Source organism: Garra rufa, chromosome 7, assembly GCF_049309525.1.
Source record: "Garra rufa chromosome 7, GarRuf1.0, whole genome shotgun sequence".
NCBI classification, from domain to species: Eukaryota; Metazoa; Chordata; class Actinopteri; order Cypriniformes; family Cyprinidae; genus Garra; species Garra rufa.
The window spans coordinates 47,995,212-48,010,147 of NC_133367.1; the positions used below are offsets into that span (position 1 = coordinate 47,995,212).

At 38.4% G+C, this 14,936-nt stretch overlaps 1 protein-coding gene across 1 annotated transcript; it reads right to left on the reverse strand.

Moving 5' to 3' along the window:
- Positions 1–3,357: 3,357 nt before the first annotated feature.
- On the reverse strand, positions 3,358–12,244 carry LOC141339021 (uncharacterized). The gene is made up of 2 exons (XM_073844637.1): positions 11,936–12,244; positions 3,358–6,974 (listed from the first exon to the last, which is right to left on the reverse strand). The coding sequence occupies exons 1-2, from the start codon at positions 12,177–12,179 to the stop codon at positions 6,289–6,291; spliced, it is 930 nt and encodes a 309-aa protein (XP_073700738.1). The 5' UTR covers positions 12,180–12,244; the 3' UTR covers positions 3,358–6,288.
- Positions 12,245–14,936: the final 2,692 nt, after the last annotated feature.

Sequence of the window (14,936 nt, forward strand, 5' to 3'; positions counted from 1 at the left end):
CAACAAGGAGGTGGCGTTTTTGGCCGGAATCATAGGGAGAGAGCTGGTTGGCCCCTTTAGGATCCCTAAAGGTATTAAAATGACCTCGGCAAAGTATGTCGAGTTTTTGACTGACCACTTTCTTTCATGGTACAAAAAGAAGAACTGTTAGCCTAGAATCTAGACGCGCCCCTAGCGGCAGCAAATTACATTTGCTTCCAAGGTCAGTCTAGTTACTCTCCGTTCACTTGAGATTTCTGAAAATCCAAAATTGACCGGGCCAATCACGAGTCAGTGGGCGGGTTTAACATGATGACGACTGACGTGCGACCATAAGTTCCGTCAGACATTCTCTGGTTCTGTGAATCATGCGTGAGAAATAGAGCGGTGGCTCTATTGAGGATGAATGGATGAATAATACATTGTTTATTTTCAGTTTAAACGTGAAAATGTCTAGCATTATTGTATTAGTGTACTGTGATTAAAAAGGATCACAATGCTGAAAAAGCATGTTTGGATTTTAAATCAAAATAACGGATAAATGCTGTGTTTGTGGTAAAGAGCCGTGGATCAGTTACGGACGCTGTGTGAAAGCAAAACGAGTCCGTGCCGCTTTTGCACCGCATACATAACGCGCACGGACTGCAGACGCACTGTAGACGGAGTATGTTTGAAACAGGCGTCAGACATTCTCTGGTTTCGTGAATAACGCGTGAGAGATAGAGCGATGGCTGCCGCTAGCGAACAACTTTCTTTCGAATTGACTTTGGCCGCCACTCTGAAAGACTTGAAGTTAAGCTTTTCCACAACACACATGATGCAAGGAACTCGCTTTACCGTCCCTCTGACTACGTAGTACGTCACCTTCTTCGTTGCTCTGATTGGTTGTAGCGCTATCCTATTGCATGGAGAGGGAGTTTGAAAGACAACCGTTTATCCCACCCCTCTGATTGAGCTCTGTCTATGGAGAGTGCCAAGACCCTACATTTATGTGGGTCTGGCTTGTCAGGCTAAAGAACTGTGCCTTCCATAGCAAAATCATCTTCATGCATGACAATGCACCATCTCATGCTGCAAATAATACCTCTGTGTCATTGGCTGCTATCTGCATAAAAGATGAGAAACTCATGGTGTGGCCACCATCCTCCCCTGACCTCAACCAGATTGAGATCCTTTGGAGCATCCTCAAGCAAAAGATCTATGAGGGTGGGAGGCAGTTCGCATCAAAACAGCAGCTCTGGGAGGCTATTCTGGCATCCTGCAAACAAATTCAATCAGAAACTCTCCAAAAACTCACAAATTCAATGGATGCAAGAATTGTGATAGCGATATCAAAGAAGGGGTCCTATGGTAAGATGTAACTTGCCCAGTTAGGATGTTTTTGATTGAAATAGATTTAGATTTCAGTAAATATGACCACCTAATGCTACAAATTCAGCAAATGCCCATTTTCAGTTCTTTACAACCTATACAATGTTTTAACTCTGTTGTGCATAATAATGTGGAACAGTGCATTTTCAGTTTTTTATTTTTGAAATAAATACTGTTATCATTAGGAGGTTTGTTCAATAAAATTCGAATTATCCCCTAATGGTTGATGACTTAAAAATTATACTGACTGTCATTTGCATTGACTAATTATGAAAACCAGAGAAAGATATCATTTACATAATAATTTGGAACGCGGTGTATGTATTATTATTTGTATATCTGTATCTCTCGCAAAATTATACGTTTTGTTGTTAATTTTTATTAATCTCAGATTTTATATGATTAGCTGGATTTGGGATAACCATAATCATTGTTGACTTTTGACTTGTGACTTTGCTGCACAAAAACCCAGAGAAAATAGTACATATCTCTGCAAAACAGCCTACTTGAAAATCACCAGACAGTGATCAGGCTAAGAAATCTTCGTTCCTATCCCTGTCAAAGAAGCTGCAGGTCTGGCTTAATTCTTGATTTGTGAAGCTTTGGAGCTTCAGCACCACGGACAGCAGCCGATCCAGAGCTCAGAGCAGCAGTGGATGTGACGACCACCAAAGCAACAACAGACAACCATGCATTACAGTCAAACTTAGCTACTTATACTTTTTCATCAATGTATTAAATTCTAAAAAGTATTAGCATAACGGAGTAAATAACAAGGTTTCTAGGCAGTTCTGACATGCCTTCAATGACATTCATTCCTGAATCAGTAAATACATTAATAAACAAAAAGATTGTCCAGTTGTCAGGTGTTCAAGTGAAATGTTGTAGTATGGGGGTGACCAATACACATATGATTCATATAATTATTTACAGGTAGAACACAGCAACAATGCAGAGGTCGGACTTGTGAACCATGTCAACATGGTCCGCTGTGAGCCATCCAGCTGAAGATCCTGAACCTCTTCATGAGTGGCATGAAATGAACTGTCAGCACACATTTTCTTCACTTTAATGATAATACAGCAAGGCCAGCCAATGACACTGACAGGCTGTCCTGTCTTAAATTACCTCTTGTCCAAATTCCGTGAACCGTATCAGCCTAATGCATCAATATGCATTGATGAGAGGATACTTCTGTGGCGTGGGCACCTCACTTTCAGGGTGTACAATGCTCAAAAACCCAGCAAATATGAAATAAAATCCTACATATTGTGCGATTCTAAAATACGGTCCTGTCGAAAATGTTGGGAGTTTCTGCCAACTTAAAAAAAATGCTGCCAGGGAAAGAGTTAAAATACTTTTAAATTTTTTTTTTTTTTTATAAATCTTATTAGTTCCTTAGAAATGTTTGCACTAATGCTGTGCACTAATGTAAGTTTTGCAACTGAACAAAGTACATCAAGGTGAGTTTAAGTAAACTACAAAAACTATTGTTTAGTAGTAGATACATTGAAAAAGTAGTATTCTTCATTTTTTTTAAAGATTCAAGATCAAATTGAATCCCATTAAAATCATGTAGAAATTATCCTACAGGACATTTATGTCTTGTCCTATAAGACAATTCTTAATGGAATCCAAGGAACGTTTCCAAAACATGATAGAAATTCTAATTAGAATCCTTTGTTTTTTTTTTGTTTACAAGGGAATATTTTGCAGATTCTGAAAAGGAAATATAAACTGTTGACTTTATCTGTAGTTCCTCACAATCAGTTGTGAATTAGCTCAAGAGGGAAATGTATATAAATAATTAATTTATGACTAATTATGATTACAATTATTTATATCAGCTGCCAGTTTTTACTTTAGCAGAATTAAATATCGCCATGATATTTTCTAGGCCACAAAAAAATAAAAAATAAAATCTTACAGTATTAATGCATTAGAGCATGTAGCTTGATCAGAATCGTAAAGGGACATTAATTTACAAGACAAAATCATAAACTCATGTAATTTGTGCACAAGAGTTTTATTAAGGACTAACACATGACTAATCTAAATAAACAAACATACAATCGCTCATACATGGAGGAAGGTTAAGTCAGATTGGATGAATGGAGCCATTAGAGAAACAAGAAAAAGGCTATATAAAGAGTAGACATAAATATGTTTTAGTTAAATTTATGATACTTGCATTTCCTTGGTCGTTGACAAGTGTTTGGATGTAGTCTTGGATGAAAGTCTTGATGGTTTCAAGGTTTTGGACTTGAGATCACATTTTTCTGGGTTAAAGGAGCGATGAATTTCAAAGGTGTGCTGACTCTGTGGTTATAGAGAATTTCTTTCAAGGTTGAAAGTGAAGAAGAATGATGAGCTGAGAGAGAGAGAGAGAGAGAGAGAGAGAGGGAGAGAGAGAGAGAGAGAGAGAGAGAGAGAGAGAGACCCAGCTGAAATCTTGTGATGTGAATGAAAAGACAAGGCTGCAGGGCCTGGCACAGGCTTAGGGTTCTGAAGAGTTCTAGCTCATTTTCCTCATCTTCCTAGGAGTTTAAGGCCTCCCAGGTGCAGAAGCATCAACTCTGGGACTTATCAACCAGAAGATGGCAAGGTGATGAGACGCGGGACTAAAAGAACTGAGAAAACCCTGGAGAATTGAGGCAAGTCACTGTGTGAAGCCTTTATCTCCTATGGGGGTCGCAGTTAGGATATAAAGGTAATTGGGAGGCCAGGTTAATTGATCATTGAGATGCGAGAGAGCCAATGGTGACTTTTGCTTTTGGAGGGAAAGTTTACGACTCTTTGTCTGTAAGCATGGTATTTGCATATGTACTGGGATTGGAATTTCATGTAAAAACTACTAAAGATTCTTAAAACATTAATAATGTTGCATAGGTATCAAAAGATATGACACCATCTTTTAGATCATCAACTAATTCAACCAGACTAATCATGTTATATGTGTGATTATATTACTTAGTGATCTATTATAACACATGCATAAAAACATTGCACAATACAAAAGACAAAATAAATTAACAGTAGTAACTTACACAACGATCTGAGAATATGTGTTTGTTCACAGAAAAGTGTTTTGAAGAATTAATGAAAGATGTCAGTTCCTATGGCAGTATGTGTCCTTTTTTTAGAGTATTAGTTGGGGAAAATTCTTTTTTAAATAATTTTGAGTCGTAAAGATTATCTGGTCTGGCAGAGGAGTCCTGGATGCCATAGTAAGACTATTTGTAGACATCACGGCAGCCAGTGTTGTGGATTGGGTGAAGGGGGTTTGTGATCATTTGTCAATCTAATGAAGAATTTATTATTTGGTGAACTGTGTGTCTGATTGGTCTGGATTTTTTTCCGAGCAGCACATAGGCAACAAAGAATGACGTTTTGTAGAGTAATTTACAATTTACAACAGCTTCAGATGTGTCTCAACCAATCAGAATCAAGGACAGTCCATTTGATACATTTTGGTTGAAACTCTTTCCACACTGAGGGTATCTGGCAGCCTTCTCGCTATTGTGAATTTCCATGTGCCTGTTGAGATTTCTTTTTAGAGTGAAACTCTTTCCTCACTGTTGGCAGGTAAAAAGGCTCTCTATAATGTGAATTTTCTGGTGGACGTCAAAGTTTCCACTTTGATCAAAACTCTTTCCACTCTGAGGAGATCTGTCAGCCTTCTCTCCATTGTGGATCTTCATGTGCTTGTCAAAGCTTCCTCGTTGACTGAAACTCTTTCCACACTGTTTGCACGTGTTAGGCTTCTCTCCAGTGTGAATTCTCATGTGAATGTTAAGGCATCTTAAGGCATCTTAACATCTTAACCTTCTTAGGTTTCCCTTTCGAGTGAAACTCTTTCCTCACTGTTGGCAGATGAAAGGCTGCTCTCCAGTGTGAATTTTCATGTGAAATTCAAGGTTTCCATTATGCATGAAACTCTTTCCTCACTGTTGGCAAGTAAAAAGGTTCTCCAAGGTGTGAATTTGCCTGTGGGCATAAAGGGTTTGTTTTCTCACACAGATGGCAGGTGAAGGGTTTCTTTCCAGTGTGAACATTCATGTGGTTTGTAAGTTGTAATTTTATGCAGAAACTTTCCACACTTATTACAGGGGTAAGATCTCTCTCCAGGGTGAACTCTCAGGTGGACTCTAAAGTTTCCAGGATTACTGAACTTCTTCCACACCATTTGCAGATGAAACACTTCTCTCCTGTGTGAACTTTCATGTGCCTTCTAAGGGTTCCCTTTCGAGTGAAACTCTTTCCTCACTGTTGGCAGATGAAAGGCTGCTCTCCAGTGTGAATTTTCATGTGAAATTCAAGGTTTCCATTATGCATGAAACTCTTTCCACACTGTTGGCAGGTGAAAGGCTTCTCTCCTGTCTGAATTCTCATGTGGAATTTAAGGCTTTTATTTTCACTAAAACTCTTTCCACACTGTTGGCAGATGAAATGCTTCTCTCCAGTGTGAATTTTCATGTGAAATTCAAGGTTTCCTTTTTGAATGAAACTCTTTCCACACTATTGGTAGTTGAAAGGCTTCTCTCCTGTGTGAACTCTCATGTGCCTTTTAAGGGTTCCCTTTCGAGTGAAACCCTTTCCACACTGTTGGCAGATGAAAGGCTTCTCTCCAGTGTGAATTGTCATGTGAAGTTGAAGGTTTCCTTTTTGACTGAAACTCTTTCCACACTGTTGGCAGGTGAAAGGCTTCCCTCTTGTGTGAATTCTCATATGGAATTTAAGGTTTTTATTTTCACTGAAACTCTTTCCACACTGTTGGCAGATGAAAGGCTTCTCTCTTGTGTGAATTCTCATATGGAATTTAAGGTTTTTATTTTCACTGAAACTCTTTCCACACTGTTGGCAGATGAAAGGCTTCTCTCCAGTATGAATTTTCATGTGAAATTCAAGGTTTCCTTTTTGAATGAAACTCTTTCCGAACTATTGGTAGTTGAAAGGCTTCTCTCCTGTATGAACTCTCATGTGCCTTTTAAGGGTTCCCTTTCGAGTGAAACTCTTTCCACACTGTTGGCAGATGAAAGGCTTCTCTCCAGTGTGAATTTTCATGTGAAGTTGAAGGTTTCCTTTTTGAATGAAACTCTTTCCACACTGTTGGCAGGTGAAAGGCTTCTCTCCTGTGTGAACTCTCGTGTGCCTTTTAAGGGTTCCCTTTCGAGTGAAACTCTTTCCACACTGTTGGCAGATGAAAGGCTTTTCTCCAGTGTGAATTTTCATGTGAAGTTCAAGGTTTCCTTTTTGAACAAAACTCTTTCCACACTGTTGGCAGGTGAAAGGCTTCCCTCTTGTGTGAATTCTCATATGGAATTTAAGTTTTTTATTTGCACTGAAACTCTTTCCACACTGTTGGCAGATAAAAGGCTTCTCTCCAGTGTGAGTTTCCTTGTGGACTGTAAATTCTCCTTGTTCACTGAAACTCTTTCCACACTGAAAGCAAGTGAAAAAACCCATAGTTTTTGTCTTTGGAGCTCTTTTTTGTGTAGAAGTATTTTCTGACTGTAAGGAACAAAATGATTTTTCTCCAGTTATGAAATCATGGAGATTCTCATACTGATCTTTCTCTTCAGTTCCAATCAGTACTTCCCTCTCCTCTTTCAGTGCTGTTGGGCCTAAGGTGGGAAAACAAGGAAATAAAAGTTAATGCCACAAAGCAGGTAACACCAAAACATAGTTATGTAATGCATGAATGCTAGATCTCATATCATGGCGTCCAAACCTGATCATTGTCGCCTGGTCTCCTATAGAGTTTAAGCTGGCTGCTATACAATTTATTCAATCTAATTGTTAAGGAAACCTAGATACAGACTGATCTCAATCTCCCAGGGGATCAAATGCAACAAATGTAAGAGAGACCAAACTAAAAAAAATAGTAAAAAGTACAAACTCCCCACTCAACCTTCAGATGAAACATTCATAGTCCCTCAGTCTCTTTGTGTCTTCTTAATATTAACATTATGTTTGGTTGTGCGTTCCTTTGAATCCAGCTTTTGGAGTTAATAAGTACATTGTTTGATTTATTCTGGACTCCTCGAGTTTCAATCTGGCACTTCACAACCAGCAACCCTCACAGAAGAAGACACCGAAACAATGACTGCTGAGGAACGGCTGTGGAGAATGTGGCAGGGCGGTCAGAAGTTGGAACGGTATGTGGCGGATTTTATTGAGCTGTACCATCAGGTGAACTGGCCCGACGCCTCACGCCTAAATATTCAATTTGTTGCGATCTCCCTGTTCACGATTTCCCTTTGATTGAATTGATCAACATCATTCTTAACTTAATCGGCTCTAACTTCGAGATCGAACAAATAGAGGATGATAGTCAGTCCCCCCCCAAAGCCAAGAACCTCCACTTACCGCACCAACAGCTCAGACTGCCTGCCACGCCCCGAACACCCCAACATCATCCAAAGCTCCATTGCCAACCTCACCCCAGTACCGCCAGCTGCTCACAAGATGGCCACCACCTCAAAGTCTGCACCCAAGATGGCGGTCGCACCTGAGTTTCCGGCCAAGATGGCAGCCTCAACAAAGTACACGGACAAGATGGCTACCTCCCGAGCTCCCTCCAGAACTACCTCCCGAGCTCCCTCCAGTGTTCGCTCCTCCAGAGCCCGCTTTGCTAGAAGGCCCTTCTGAGCCACTAAATTCCCCCAAGAAATTTTTAATGGAGGGGGGCATAGGTTTACAGCAGTAGGGGCCGGGCCGAATGCTGAGGCCAAGGCCGTGGAGGCTGACCCACCATGGCCTCCTGAACTGTCTATTCGGCCATGGCCTCCTGATCTCTCCGATCCGCCATGGCCTCCAGAACTGTCTGTCCAGCCATGGCCTCCTGAACTCCCTGATCCGCCATGGCCTCCATAACTGTCTGTCCAGCCATGGCCTTCTGAACTCCCAGATCTGCCATGGTCTCATGAACCGTTTGCCCGGCCATGGCCTCCTGAACTCCCAGATCCGCCATGGTCTAATGAACCGTTTCCCCGGCCATGGCCTCCTGAACTCCCCGATCTGCCATGGCCTCATGAACCGTTTGCCCGGCCATGGCCTCCAGAAAAAACCCAGATCCGCCATGGTCTCATGAACTGTTTTGCCCGGTCATGGCCTCCTAAACTCCCTGATCCGCCATGGCCTCCAGAACTGTCTGTCCAGCCATGGCCTCCTGAACTCCCAGATCCGCCATGGTCTCATGAACCGTTTGCCTGGCCATGGCCTCCTGAACTCCCCGATCTGCCATGGTCTCATGAAATGGCTGCCCGGCCATGGCCTCCTGAACTCCCCCATCTGCCATAGCCTTCTGAACTGGCTGCCCGGCCATGGCCTCCTGAACTCCCTGATCCGCCATGGCCTCATGAAATGGCTGCCCGGCCATGGCCTCCTGAACTCCCAGATCCGCCATAGCTCCCTGATCCGCCCTCGAGGCTTTCTCAGACTACCACGTTCCTGTCCCATAGCAGCCTCCAGGACGCCCACCCTCTCTCCCCGGTAGTATTGTTGACCAACTGGGAGGGGGGTGTAATGTTACATGTATCCTTGTCTACCCTGTCTTTGCACTGTTTCTGATTTGGTTTCTCCCATTGTCTCCCCCTGTCATTCTGTTAACTTTGCATTCTCCCATAGCCCTTCTGTGTTGATTTGATTATCGTCTTCACCTGGGGCCTCATGTACAAAGACTTGCGTTGAATTCATACTAAAACATAGCGTACGGACAAAGCTGTAAATGTGCGTTCGCAGTAAAAAAATCAGATGTATGAAACACTGCGTACGCGGAATTCCACGCATATCTCTTTGTACATCTGAATTAACGTGAAATTGAGCGCACATGCACGAGCGCAAAACCCCTCCCTGCCTCCTCCCCCGTATTAATATGGTAATGACTCCACTTTGGCAAAACCAAACGAAAAAGCAAGCAAGAGAAACTTAACAGAATGTGATTTGAAGGTGCTCCTCACCGGTAGACCGGAGAAAAACTGTTATTTGCAAGTTTGTAAAAAAAATAAAAAAAATAGTGGGAGAGTTTAGCTGACGCGGTTAACGCAGTGGGGTTTGAACATCGCACTGTGAACGAATTAAAAAAGAAATGGTCCGATGTAAAGGTGCGGGTGGAGAACATCGGCGACTTAGCCTACGTTTCAGCGCATCAGTCAGAGTCATAGAGCGCAAGCAGATGAACATCGTTGTCTTGTAACGGTAAAATATCTTGTTTGAATAAGTGCAACGTTGTCTTTATGAAATAAACAATAGTAGGCCTATGTCTATAAAGGTTCATATAATGCCTCACCACACGGTGTGATGTTGACATAATGTGATTTAGTTTGACACAAAGCAACCGAGTGATCCTTGTCAGCTAGGTAAAATATTTTATAAGAAATTTCTATTTTGATTTTATGGTTATCTGCTGAATTTGCTGATGCTTGTAAATTACATGATGTAATTTATTAACATTTCATCATATTATATAGCCTATATAGCCATTGAGAGGGACATCCCAGTGGATCGCAGTGTTGTTTGAATTAGTTTACATAAGATATAGATATATATATATATATATATATATATATATATATATATATATATATATATATATATAAGATATTTACATACCCTCTATATGTATATTATCTGTATAAAAGTTATTAATACTAATTAAATATAAAATAAGAATATTATTGTGTGTTTTTTTTGGTGGTGGAGGGGTTGGGGGGGTGCCCTTTTTTTCAGTTTCAGCACATGCCCCTCAAAAGGTCTGTGCACGGCTCTGGTGCCACCGGCATTTCAGCTGCCCAATCGCCCGCTCTACAAGTGCGAGAATGGGCATCATTGTATCTGCGCTCTTGTTCAGTTTGTGGGTTGTTGAGGGGGGGTTAACAGCCACATCTTTAATGGATAACCGCGGTCTCCTGATATGCAGTTAAATAATTACGCTCAATAAAATAAAATAAAGTAAAACTTAGCTGTTTCCGATTCACGTATCCAAATTGTTCTTCAGATGGCGCCTTTATAGCAATGTCCGTGCAGTCGATCGCTTGCGCTTACATTAGGATAACCGGTGATCGCTGCAAATTGCGCTTTGTTTGGCTGGTCAACTGCATGGTATGGAAATCTTATATACCTGCTAGACATGCGGATGATCCTGTCCCATACAGCTGGCATTGCACGGCTCAAAGACGACTGGCTTAACCCCGAGCGATCTGCCAGTTCCCTTTGGAAAGAACAATTTGCCAGGAAACCAAGCGTTATCAGCACCTGTAAGGGAACGGGTAATGCGTGGCTCCTCGCTGTCTCCAAATTTGGACCCAACTCAGCAAAGAGCTCCAAGAGGATAGCTCTTGGAAATCTGAAGCAGTTTATAAGCCAGTCATCATCGTGGGCCAGAAAATCACTGTGATCCCTAAAAAAGCGTTCCCTTCTGATTTGGCCATTGACAATGTCCTCCAATAAGGCCAACACTGCCATTGCCATAGACTAAGGGATGTATACATTTGCAAATGCTTTTATATGTTCTAAATCACATAATTGGTAGAAAAATATTGTCTCAATTAACCCATTTTATCAATTATAAATTAATAACAATGTTTTCCACGTGTTGGTGCGATACTTTGTAGTGTGCAATTTAAAATAATTGCCTCTAGGAGTCGCCAAGGGAAATAAAACAAACACACGCACAAAAAATACACGTACGCCAGACAAGGAGTTGGCGTGGATCAACGCACATTCTCACGTTAATTTCATCGTTAGTAAATCCAAACGTGAGCGTGAAATCTGGCGTACGCAAAGTTCTTGTGCGTAGATACATGAGGCCCCAGGTCTTGTAATTAGTCACTCTATATAAGTTGTTTGATCCATAGTTTCTTTGTTGTCGTCTTTTATGTTTAGATCCCGCTTTTGAGTTAATAAAATACTTTGTTTGATTTATTCCGGACTCCTCGAGTTTCACTCTGGCTCTTCAAAACCAGCTACTCTAACACTTACTAGAAAAACTGCATGAAAAAGTGTAATCTGTTTCATAGTCTCAGTGAGGTTTTATGAGTTTTCAAGTATGTGCAGTAAGGTGATTAATGTTTTCTGACATTTCAGTGTGGATGGAAAATGCCTGAAAACGATAGTGTGGATAGAGAAAATAAAAAAAAGGCTGTTTTCAATTGTATGCAGATTCATTTAGGTGTAGCCAAAGTGTTTACTTGTTTATTTGCTTACCAAATACTTTAAATTAACAAATGTAGAAATCAAGCAGTAGCTAAACATGATTACTCACATTTCAAGGTTTGATTTGTTAGAAATGCTAGAAATCAATGGTTTTAATATTAGAAGCAGATACTAGGTTTAATGTTACAGAAGAAAAAATATATAATTTTGGTTTAGGCTAATTCCATTTTATTATTACAACTTAAATGCATGAGGTCATAATTACAAATGGCCAATGTGCAAGCAAGATCTTCTCAGCTGCAATTGAAGGCAGCATTAGTGTTTGATCTCAACACTTGTCAAATGTCAAAACATTTCTACACTTGTGTGACATTGTTCATAAATATCATTCATTTCTGTAGTGACTTCAGGTTTGAGAAGAAAAACCAACCTGTTTGTTCCTTGGCATCTTCATGTTTGACTCTAAATGCTTCTTCAATCGTCAAGTCTTCATTCTCCTCTTTAATAAACACCATATTTGTTTGGTCTTCAGTATCTTCATGTTTGACTCTAAATGCTTCTTCACTCTCATCTTTAATAAACTCCATCTTTGTTTGTTCCTCAGTATCTTCATGTTTGACTCTGAATGTTTCTTCAATCTTCATGTCTTCACTCTCCTCTTTAATAAACACCATCTTTATAATAGTGTTACATGGATCTCTGTTGCTTCTCCAGGAGTTTTTCTGTGTGTTTGAACACTTTGTCCTGTTTAAGATGAGAATAATTAATAGAAAGAAAAATCAATGCAAACTCATCTCTGGGTGCGTCTCAATCAGCTGCTAGTTCAGTAGTCAGTGCACTAGTAAGACAGTCAGAGAGTTAATAGACTTGTATGTTAAATGTATAAAATATATACAAATTACACAGATCGTTCATATTTAGATAGATATTTTGATTTATGGTGATTCTTAGACTATGGGCACTTTTATGTACTTTGGTCGTATTTTAAAAATACAAATAATTTTGGACAAATTCCTCTTTCTTGTCAAGCTATCAATAAAACCAACTTAAAATAATTTTTACTACCTTTTTATTATGATTTTTTAAATAAATTTCAACCTTCTTATAGGTGTCAAAATCAGTGTTTACTCCTTGTCACACATCCAGACTTATAAACTTCAACAATGAAAATACAGTTTAATCTTAGACCAGACTTATCTGGTAACTATTAAGCACTAGTAAAATAATTAAAATACATTATAGTATTTAATGTGAGACCTCTATCAATATTACTTTTTATACAAAATATAGCTGTCTCACAGTATTGGTGTCATTTCCACCACAACACTGTAATGCATCTTTAAAAAGTTTGTGTCAAAGTTTTTTCAGGTGTTTTCTATGGAAAGTTGAGTGACATCAGGGAATTTACATTTCATCAACAACAAATGAAGAAAAATCAAAGTAAATGTTGCTTGATCAGCGAATATATTTATTCTATGTCATTTCCACCACATGATGTACTGTCAATAGTGTTATTAAAAAGCTAAAATTTTTAGGTTAAATAAGAGTATTTTGCATACACGAAATGCTAAGTAATAATTCAAAGCCAATCAGTGAAGCTATATCTTCAATTTTTTTCACAAAAAAACTACAGCAATGTAATTTCCACCAAACTGCTCTTTGTGGTGGAAATGACATTAATGGTTACAAAGTACAATTTATATGGATTGCAGGAATAGATTTGCATGACTGTTAATATTTCAATCCAGAAACAGTCATGGTCCAGCACTGGGACGAAGTTTCCCTACATTTACATTCATTTCTGGTCATTTTCGCAACACGCTGTCATTTCCACCACATACACTTTTTTTATATATATATTTTAAAAGTTCTCATCACATATTATAAAATGTTTCCACAATTTATGAGTTCATGTTCTACTTAATATAAAAGCTAAAGTTATTCTATTTTAAAATTTCCTCTTACAGATCATAAAACTAGACATTTAAACTTATGTGACTTTTGAACATTTTTTCCCACAAGGCTAAAAGTGCCCCTAGTTGAAGAAACACCCTTATATTTTGTATTCAATTATTTGTACATCATATCTAATATAATACACTCTCATGAAAATATCTACTGTTGTGAATTCACTCGTTTGTGTTTGTTGTTGTCGTTTGTAGTCCGCGTGTCGCTGAATCGAATCACTGAATCATTTCACAAATGATTTGATTCAAATGATTCGGATTCTCAGTTTCTCTCATCACTTCTTATCATCACATGATTGATTCATGATATAGAGAGCGAAACAGAAGTAACATTCTCAGTTACTAAAGACAAACGCTTTAACTAACACTAAATAAAGCATTACATTTATTTTCCATAGCTTGTAAAAACGCTTTAATTGACATAACAGTATGCACTGGTTTAAAAGCTTTAAAAGCACAAACCTTTCTTCATGTGACTCACAACAGATGAGGAGCGCGGCGCATCTTTATGACGTCACATCACCAGAACAAAATAAAAGTCCCATTGGTGCACTGCTCTCTAGAATCACAAACACATTATAGAAATGTTGTATATAGAATAGAATTTTTTAGAATAGAATAAAAAAAAAAAAAAAAAAACATGCACACTGACACAGAAGCTCGGATAGGTGTGGTATGTGTTGGGTATGGTTCATTAGTATATTTTCCTGCATACATATATTTAGATAACTACTATTGTGATTATATCATTATTATTATCATCATTATTTTTATTATTATTATTATTAATAGTAATAGTACTGTTGCCTTCATCACAAAACATCGTCACAAAACATCATTGTTACAACTCAAACTTTACTATTGTTATTAATACTACTATTATTATTATTATTATTTATTTATTTATTTATTTTTATTATTATTATTTATTATTATTATTATTATTATTTTATTATTATAATTATTGATATTACTGTTACCATCATCACAACATCATACTGTAATCACCATCCTTGGGATTATTGCTGTTATTATTATTATTATTATGATTACTGTTATTATTGATATTACTGTTACTGTCATCACAAAATATTAACCGTATCATCACTACCTTTGGTATTATAGTTGTTACTCCGATTTATGGCCATTTCTATTATTTTTGAACATGCTAATACTACCTATACTGCTACTACTACTTATACATTATTATTATTATTCAGATTGTCTTGTTCTCATTTCTCATTTATTATCATTGTTGTTGTTTTTTGTTGTTGTTAGTATAGTTTTTTGTTTGTTTTTGTTTTTTGTTGGTATTGTTTCTGTTGTTGTTGTTTCTGTTTCTGCATTTACCATGTATGTTTTTGCACTCCAAATAAAAAAAAAAAAAAAAAAAAAAAAAAAGAATAGAATTTCGTACCCTTATGATGATGCTTTTATAAAGTTATTAGCATTGTAGCATTAATG